We start from the raw sequence: 9,703 nt of genomic DNA on the forward strand, positions 1-9,703 counted from the left end.
GGCCCTTCACTGAGGACTCCAGCTGCCTTGGTCTCTGCAGCTGTTTCTTGGCCTGGCATCAGCCCCATCAACCATATGGGGGAGGGTGAGCATGGGAAAGGTGGTGTGGACAGGGCTGTTAGTGGTAAGCCCCGGCGGGAGCCACAGAGTCTCTGCATCAAAAAGACCTCCGCACTCATCTGTTCCAACCCCACACACCTACCCTGTAGAGCAAGGGAAACTGAGGCCTTGACTTGGAGAGAGCAGCTGTGAGTTTGCACTGTGAGCAGAGTTTGAAGGAACAGTGAGTCTTTCCTGACCTCCTGCTTGATGAGGGTGGGCAAAGAGTGAAGAGAAGGAGTGGTCCCCAAAAGCCAGACCCACGGCTCTCCAGGCGATTCCGATTCATAGTGAGCCTAGTGGACAGACTAGAACCAATTCAGAGCATTCCCAAGACTGTGATCTTTAAGGAAGGAGCCTGCGATGTTTTTCTCCCATGGAGCGGCTGGTGGGTTCGAACTGCCAACCTTTTGGTTAGCATGTGAGAGCCTAACCACTATGCTGCAGGGGCTCCTTCATCCAGCGCTCCAAGAACAAAACAAAACCCAGCTCACTGCCAACCAGCCAGTTCACATTCATAGCGATTCTACAGGACAGAGTAGAACTGCCGTTGGGGTTTCTGAGACTTTAAAACTTCACGGGAATAGAATCCTCATCTCTCTCCCAAGGAACGGCAGGTGTTTTCCAACTGCTGACTCCCCAGGGAGGTGGAAATCCCGGGTGAACTCAGGGGTGAGGCCAGAAACAAACATGAGGGGAGCTGCCTGCTGGGATGGCGCTGTCGTGAACCCAGAGCCGGTGGTTACCAGGCAGGGACCAGGCTCCATGCTGCCAGGCGTTGTCGTTTCTCAGGAATGCTGGAGATCTAGATGTTATGGGGTTCAGTTTTTAACCGATTTCTCTTTTTTTCAAACATAAGCACACGAAGAAGGACTTCAATGGACAACCTTGGGATAAGGAAGTAGAAAAGAAAGGACTTGCTCACTGTCATCTAGTTGATTCCAATGCAGAACGACCCCCTGGGACAGAACAGAACTGTCCTTGTGGGTTTCCGAGATTGTAACGTGTGTTAGTCCAGGTTGACTAGAGAAACAAACCCAGGAAGACTTATATGTGTACGAGAAAGCTTTATATCAAAGAGTAAATGTATATTAAGAGAACATCCCAGCCCAGTCCAGATCAAGTCCATAAGCCCGATATTAACCCATGTGTCAGATACCAGTCTATAAATTCCTCTTCAGACTCACACAACACATGCAATGACGCCAAATGCAGGAAGATCACAGGCCAGTGAGTGGGAGGTCTTGTGGATCCAGTGGTGGTAGAAGCATCTCAGCACTGGTGTGGGTCTCCACGTGGCTCCACCAGCTCCAGGACTCTGGCTCCATCAGTGCAGCTCCATCTGACTTGTCAACAGGAATGTCTCACAGGGAGAGAGTGTGTGTCCCGCCTCCAGGGAGGAAGACAGGAGTTCCTAGAATCCTCAGGAGAAGGTCATGCCCACACAGAGGCCTCATTGACTATGACCTGATTGACGGCTAGACTCCACCCCTTCGCAAGTTGACAGGAGATGATGTAACTGCCACATAACTCTTCTCGGGAATAGAAAGCCTCCTCTTTCTCCTTCAGAATGGCTGGCGGTTTCCAACTGATGCCCTGATGGTTAGCCGCCCAAGGGAAAAACAGAGGACAGTCTAAGCTGTCAGAGAGGGAAAGGACCACAGAAGGGCAGATAGGAGAGGGTGCTGGCCTAGGTCATCCTGAGTTGGATTTCAGGGTCCTGGGGTGCATTGGGAACAGAGGGGAGAGCTTGCAGCTGGAAGATTAGAGTCAGTTGTAGAGAACTTTCTGGCACTATGGTGGGGACATGAGACTGGAGAGAAATCACCCTGACCTCTGGGGGCAGGCGGTGCTTCTGTTCACAGGCGTTACAAGGACAGATGTGCACTGCCTCATCCTGCTGGGGATGAAGAGTCCAAAGCCAAGGCATTGCCAAGTGGGTTCCTTCTGAGGGAGCATCTGTTCCATGCCTGTCTCCTAGCTGTGGTGACAGCCAGGGATCCTTGGCTTTCCTTGACCTGCCAATCACTCCAAGCTCTGCCTCATCAGCATAGACTGCCTTGACTGTGAGTCTCTTCTCCTCCTTCCACAGGACACCACTCAGGTTGCATTTCAATGCCATCTATACGAGTAGGACCTAATGCTAACGGATAAGAGCTTCAGGAGACCCTATTTCCACACAAGGTTATATTCACAAGTAAGAAGGGTTTGACTTGAACATTTTGTGGGGTCAGGGAGCCCCACACAATTTCACCCACAATAGAAAGGTAAGGTCATCCATCAGCCTCTGTGTGGGGATGGAGGGCAGAGCGGGGGCTTGCCTGACTATAACTCACCACCATTTAGTTGACTCATAGCGACCCTATAGGACTGGGTAGAGAGGCTTACACAGGTGGACTGCTGGTCCCAGGCTCAGATTTCAGCTGCAGCTGATGGAAGTCTCCCTTTATCTTCTAAGCTACAGTCAGAAGATGTCTCTCTTGGGCGTGGCTAAGAATGCCACCATTCAGTGTTTCAAACTTTCCCCAGAACAAGAACGAATTTCCTGGAAATTCCTGGAATTTCCTCTTAAAGGGCTCAGATTCCAGGACCCATCTAGGATATGCTGATCTGGGAGGGACCTGGGATTTCTTATGCTTATCAAGTGCCCGAGGTGATATCCATTTCTGCTTTTGGAATGGCAGGCAAATCTTGGAAGTACTATCTGGATACATTATCCACAGTTCAACCCTGAGCCTGCACGCCAGAAAACTTAAAACAAAACCAAAAAAATCCCCTCTGTTCCGCCCTGAGAGCCATCTCATTGACCAGAAACAGCACGTAAAACAGACGATAGCCAGCCTGGCGATCCTGAGAATGAGATGACAGCTTGGGGTGCGTGCTCCTTCCTTCCATTTCCCTGTGTTCTCCACAGCCCCAGGATTGCTATCACCTAGAGACGGCCCTCCTGGTACCATCCTGGTTTCCCAAGGGGCTGCTAACCACAAGTCCAGCAGTTCAAAACCACCAGCTGCTCCCCAGGAGAAAGAGAGGCTTTCTATTACCCTAAAGAGTTACAGTCTCAGAAACTCACCAGGGCACTTCTGCCCTGTCCTGTCAGGTCATGATGAGTCAGAACCGACTTGATGGCTATGAGTTTGGTTTTGAGCGACATCACCTCTGGCCTCACCCCCTGCTTGTCTCCTGGTTTCAAAATGCCAAGTGTATGTCTTGGCCACTAGAGGGTCCCACAGGGTCTAGGCCAGTGGTTCTCAACCTGTGGGTCGCGACCCCTTTGGGGGGTTTAAATGACCCTTTCACAGGGGTCGCCCGATTCACAACAGTAGCAAAACGATAGTGATGAAAATAGCAACAAAAGTAATTTTATGGTTGGGGAGTCACCACAACGCGAAGAACTGTATGAAAGGGTCGCGGCATGAGGAAGGTTGAGAACCACTAGGCTGTGACCTTCTAGAAGTGGATCTCTAGACCTGTGTTCTGAGGTGCTACTGGGGGGGGGGCTTCCCCCCCTAACTTTTTATTGTGAATTAAGTGAGAGTTTACATTTAAGATAATCAGTTTTATAGTCAATGGCTTAAGCCACTTATCAAACCTCTTAATTGCTAGCCCTAACACACACACACACACACACACACACACACACACACACACACACACCTCTTTGATTTCTTTTCTCCCTCTTGAAGCATACGATCTTCCCCTTTTCTTAAGTTATTGTCTACCTACTAGCGCAGAGGTTGGCAAACTACAGAGTCATGTGAGGTTCTTTTGGCATGTACACACGGGGTGGGGGTGGGGGGCTTTGAACTGCCAACCTTGAGGTTAGTAGCGGAATGCAAACCATTTGCTCCTCTCGGGGACCTCCTCAGTGAATGGCCACACCTAAACGCAGATGATGGCAGCAATTAAGTACTGGCCACACCTGAGTGTGCAGGAGCCGCAGGGCCCATGGGTGCCTGCGTGGTTGCCTCCTGGGACTGTGGAGAGCCTCGCCCATACTGGTCCCCCCACGGTCCCTCCTGGCAATGCCTCCTTGAGCCCTTTGCCCATGGCCACAGCCTGCTTGCAGGGACTGGTGGGGTGGGGCTGGAGGGCCTGTGGAAATGGTGAATGGAAGGGAACACACTAGTTCTGCCTGTGTCTTCTCTGAAGTCTGGTCCCTGTCCAGTCTCTGTTCTTTTGGGGAAAAGGACAGAGGGGAATCCTAGGTGTCTCTCTGGCCTGCCCGGCTACCTCGAATGAGCACCAGGGAAATGTGAGGAGACAGAGGCCCCACAGGGAAACCGCAGGTTGGCACAGGAGACCAAGCCTTGGCCTGGGAGGCTGCGGGCCTGGCTCCCGTATGCCACTTTTGCCGGTGGCCCCTGCTCATGGCCCAGTAAGTCACCTTCCTGCACTAAGCCCTGGAGCCCTCTCCATGGTAAAACGGGGTTCAATTAGGGCAGGTTCGCAAATGTCAGGATTTCATGGATAAATACATTTTTGAACTTTCCCACTGCCCCCAACCCCCCAGAAGGAAAGTTGGGTTGAGGGTTCTATAAAGAGAGTTGCAATATTTATTTTGCGAGCGCAAGCATTTTACTTTTCAAATAGACTCCTTTCTACTGTTGTCATGAAACAGTCTCAATGATCTTCTGCAAAGGAAAGTAATTCGAAGATTAAAAACTCGGCAGCACATAACAAAAGGCAGTCTTTTCCGAGAAAGAACGGCTACTTACCTCCTAAAACTGAAAACCCAAACCATTGCTGTCAGGTTGGCTCCAGCTCACAGTGAGCCTTGAGGACAGAGTTTCCAAGGCTGTGAGTCGTTGAGGAAGTGGACCACCACCCTTCTCTCTCACAGAGCGGCTCCTGGGCTTGAACCACTGGCCTTTCAGTGAGCAGCCAAGTGCTTTAACCAGGTGCCGCCAGGGCTTCTTTCAGCTCACACATAAGCAGCTTTGGTGCTGTTGTGGGTTAGGTGTTGGGCTGCTAATTGCAAAGTCAATGGTTCAAACCCACCAGTCACTCCTTGGGAGAACGATGTCTTCCAAATCAAACTCACTGAATAGAATAGGTTCCCAGATTTGAATAGATTCAACTCACAGTGACCCTATGGGACAGAGCAGAGCTGTCCCTGAGTTTCCAAGACTGTACTTCATTATGGGAGTAGAAAGCCTCATTTTTTTCCACCTTTGGAGTAGCTAGTGGTTTCAAACTGCGGACCTGATGGCTAGCAGCCCATCACATAACCCACTACACCACCAGGGCTCCTAAGGATCTCTTAGAACCTCTAGATCACAATGATATGTCCTGCTGAAGGCTCTGAGTCATAGAAGTCATGAGTCAGACCTGTGCGTTACTCTGAGTCAGAATCTACTCAACACCAATGGGTTTACTGACACACACTGTTCTTATTTATTTGTCTCATTCTCCGTGAGCTGGAATTTAAGAACCTATGGCCATGACTTAGCTTCACTGGCTTTGAAGTTCTTGTTTGGGCCCCTGAGGCTACCTAGCAGCAGGTCAGTAGGTGGGAGACCCACCTTCGATGGTGATCTGGACCCCCAAGTAACCTACTTGGGACCAAGTGACAAAGCTCCCACCTCTCTGGCCAAGTGGAAGGTGCTGTGGGCTTTGGGGAATCAGTAATCTCTGTTGGCTTTCACCACCCTCCTAGAGTGAACCCCCCACCCTTAGCTGCTCACCAGTAGTGGAAGTATTTGCCCTCGCCAGCCTGGAGGTAGCCTGACCATTGTAGGAAGTTGGGCTCTGTAGAGAGGCCAGGTAAAGAGGTGATGAGGTCCGGGGCGTACTGGCCGGAGCCCAGGCCAAGGCACAAGCAGGAGAGGGTGAAGAGGATCTTGGGCAGGCCCGTGGCCACAGACATGCTGGAATGAAGTGCTGCAATGCTCCCAGCAGGGCTCCCCAGACCTTTATAAGCCTGGGACTATTTGCCCTGGTGATGACCAACGATAACTGGCCATTCTGGGGCAGCTTAGGGAAGGCCGCCAGGAGAGTAAACACTCACAGTGAATGCCATCAAGATTCCCAATCTTTTGCTTCACACTTAACAGAACCCCAGTGCCCCCTCAGCAATAGGCCCTCCTTCCCCCCCTCCTGTCCCAGATAACCACTGGTAATCTTGGGTCTCTATACATTTGCCAACTCCAGGTATTTCAAATAAGTAGGGTCATATAATCTTTACCCTTATGACTTAGTTCACTCCATAGTGTTTTCTTTTCTTAAGTAGCCCCTTTATTGATTAATTAATTGATTTTCCCAACTCATTTTATTGGGAGCAGATTCTAGTACCATATGGTTCCACAGTTCAATGACATCAAGCAACATCGTACAATTGCTACCACCATCAGTTTCAGAACATTCGCTTCCTTCTTGAGCTCTTTGACATCAGCTCCCTCTTACCTCCCCTCCCACCCACCCCTAGGTACATCAGAGTTTCATTTTTCTTTACAGTCCAGTAAATTCCATCATATGTATAGACCAGAGGTCCCCAAATGGCCTAGACTTACTGTCCCCTTCTCAGGAAAAAAAATTACTCAGCAATTACCCCCCTGACAATGAAAGATTTCTGTACTGTTGCCCTTAATCCAGGAGCAAGGTAGGTTACTGCATTTGTAGTGGCCCTGGCCCCAGTCATTCCAGCGCAGCCCCCCACATTGGGTCAGTGTCACCCACTTTGGGAAACACTGCTCCAGACCACGTTTTGCTGATCCACTCCTCTGTTGATGGGCAGCTTGGCTGTTTCCACCATCTAACTACTGCAAACAGTGCTATAAGGAACCTCGTTCTCTCTCTTCATGGTATCTTTTGGTGAATGTTAGCGTTCTTAGCTTGAACAGCTCAATTTATCAATGTTTTTCTTTTTGATTAGTGCTTTCTATTTTTACAGTGTTTGCCTACCTCAAAGCAGTGGATTATTCTCCCATGTCGCTTTCTGGAAGCTTTATCATTGGCCTTTGCATACTGACGTCAACCATCCTTCTGGACTGTTTTTCTGTCTGTGCTGTGAGGTGGAAGAGAACGTTCTTTGACTTTGATACGGCTAGCTAGGTAGTTGAAGTTGGCCTTGAGCTGGCAGGTACCAAACGACTCCTGGCCTGGGAGCCATAGTCCTGGGCTTCAGTTTGCCTTGGCTGCGGGCTCACTTTAGGGCCTCGGGCAAGCTCCTTCCCCTCTTGGGGCCTCGGTTTCTTCAAGGAGCTTCTGTTGGGAATGGACTTCGGATTCTTTCTCTGACAGCCAAATGGCATCTGTGGCCACCCGGCTCCTGATCAAGGAAGCAGGCCGAACACAGTGGGTGGATTCTGGGAACATGGAGTGAGAGATAGGTTAGAAAGGCGTAGCAACTAGAGCTCATGGGGATGAACGTTTACATAAAGAGCTTCATTGGTCCTTCTTGTATAAGCACTGTGCTAAAATTACAGAAACTGGGGCACTGTCTTGTGTGTATGCTAGCAGAATACACACAGGAAGAAAAGTGAAACTGCACCTGGTCTGGAAAGACTGGGGCGGACCTCTTTCTTAATGTCCAATGTCTTTCGTCTTAAGATTTGATGTGATAAGTCTATTAGGGAAAAAAAAAGAGCTTCATCAGTTGTTGGTAGTGGTCGACCCGACACATGCGGCCCTGTGTGTTCAACGAGAGAATGAACATAGCTAATGAGTGAGTTTGTGGAGAAACACCAGGTTAAGGAATGCTCCCACCAAGCAAAACACACACACACACACACACACACAGCCACTTCCATGGCTCTCATCCACTTTCCTTGTGGATCTAACTGTTCTCCCATTAAAAAAAAAAATCAATATAATGTCTACAAGAGATGGCCTTTAAACATTTAAAGCTGATAATTCAAAACCCAAATCACTGCCATTGAGTCAATGCCGACTCATAGCTGATTTCCCCCCACCCCCACCTCCCTGTGGGTTTCCAAGATCAAAACAGGAGCAGACACACACACATGCCCGTGTTCACCATGGCCCTGTGCACAAGAGCAAGACGATGGAAACCCCCTCCATGCCCATCGGTAGAAGGATGGACAAAGAAACCCTAGTCATGCACACCATGGGAGATAATCCACCCACGAAACCCCGGGGGGTGAAACCACGAAGCACCTTGTGGTGAGAATGGACCTGGAGAACATTAGGCTGCGTGAAGTTAGTCCATCCTGAAAAGGACAAAAAATGGAAAATAAAAATGACAAGGAAAAAAAGAAAGCCAAGCCAAGAGGGATACCAAAGGGAACTAGCATTCCATGATGCTCACTTTCCCGACACGATCACTGAAGACAAAACAGGTATATAAGCAAATGTAGTGAAGAAAGCTGATGGTGCCTGGCTATCAAAAGATATAGCATCTTGGGTCTTAAAGCTTTGAAGATAAACAAGAGGCCATCTAGCTGAGAAGCAACAAAGCCCACATGGAAGAAGCTGGCCTGTGTGATCATGAGGTGTTGATGGGATCCAGTAACAGGCATCAAAGACCCAGAAAAAAAATCATATCATTGTGAATAAGGGGGAGTGCGGAGTGGAGACCCAAAGCTCATCTGTAGGCAATCAGACATCCCCTTACAGAAGGGTCAAGTGGAGGAGAGGAGTCAGACAAGGTGCAGGATAGCACCGATGAAACATACAACTTTCCTCTCATTCTTTAATGCTTCTTCCCTCCACTATCATGACCCCAATTCGACCTTACAAATCTAGCTAGACCAGAGCATGTATACGGGTACAGATAAGAGCTGGAAACACAGGAAATCCAGAACAGATAAACCCAGCAGGACCAGTATTGAAAATAGCCATACCAGAAGAGGAAGAGAAAGGTAGGGGGAGAAAGGGGGAACCGATCACAATGACCTATCTATAACCTCTTCCCAGGGGGATGAACAACAGAAAAGTGGGTGAAGGGAGACATTGGATAGTGTAAGACAGGAAAAAATAATTATAAATTATCAAGGGTTCATGGGGTAGGGAGAGAAAAATGAGAAGCTGATATCAAGGGCTCAAGTAGAAAGAAAATGTTTTGAAAATGATGATGGCAACATACGTACAAATGTGCTTGACACAATGGATGTATGTATGGATTGTGATAAGAGTTGTATGAGTCCCTAATAAAATGATTTTTTTTTAAAGTGGTTTGCAATGGTAAAGGGGAAATACAAATAGAAGTGACGGTAAAGCTAAAACTGTTCAAAAATTTAAAAGTTTGTTACAGGGTCCGCACATGGATCAAGGCTCTGGTGAATCCCCTCTGGCCACAGAGCAGAGATGTCAACAGCCTTGCTATCATGCAGAGGGCACTGGAAAGTGAATCACTGCAGATGCCATTAGGTTAAATTTTAACACCTTTATCATTTGATCTCCCTTTTGATCCAGTTTAAATTTGGACTAAATTTTAGTATGTTCTTTTTGATTGGGGTTTCTGTTTTACTTTGTTATTGTTAGCTTTTTCGTAGGCTTGTTTCAAAGTTTTCTGTGTATGAAATCCAGGATTGATAGATGTACAGAAACAGTAACTGGATGAATGGTTCCTTGAGGGTATGGGAGGGCGGGTTGGGGAAAACTTGGGACTTAATAATGAGTGTAAGAATGAAGAAAGTATTCT

General features: G+C 48.5%; 1 protein-coding gene and 1 non-coding gene across 2 annotated transcripts in view; one reads left to right on the forward strand and one right to left on the reverse strand.

Moving 5' to 3' along the window:
* LOC101652615 (lysosomal protective protein-like) overlaps nucleotides 1-5,968 on the reverse strand; it is a 27,016-nt gene extending 21,048 nt beyond the window's left edge. The window contains exons 1-2 of the mRNA XM_030886590.2: nucleotides 5,787-5,968; nucleotides 3,915-3,981 (exon numbers count right to left, since the gene is read on the reverse strand). Coding sequence (XP_030742450.1) covers nucleotides 3,915-3,981; nucleotides 5,787-5,968 — 249 coding nt within the window. The remainder of the gene's footprint in view (nucleotides 1-3,914; nucleotides 3,982-5,786) is intronic.
* A 1,524-nt stretch (nucleotides 5,969-7,492) lies between these two features.
* LOC115870768 lies at nucleotides 7,493-7,666 on the forward strand. Its single transcript, XR_004046900.1, has one exon. It is a non-coding gene; the product is annotated as a small nucleolar RNA SNORA81 (small nucleolar RNA).
* Nucleotides 7,667-9,703: the final 2,037 nt, after the last annotated feature.

This window comes from Echinops telfairi, unplaced genomic scaffold (assembly GCF_000313985.2).
Source record: "Echinops telfairi isolate 266 unplaced genomic scaffold, ASM31398v2 ScPeMD7_2291;HRSCAF=2852, whole genome shotgun sequence".
In the NCBI taxonomy this organism is placed as follows: Eukaryota; Metazoa; Chordata; class Mammalia; order Afrosoricida; family Tenrecidae; genus Echinops; species Echinops telfairi.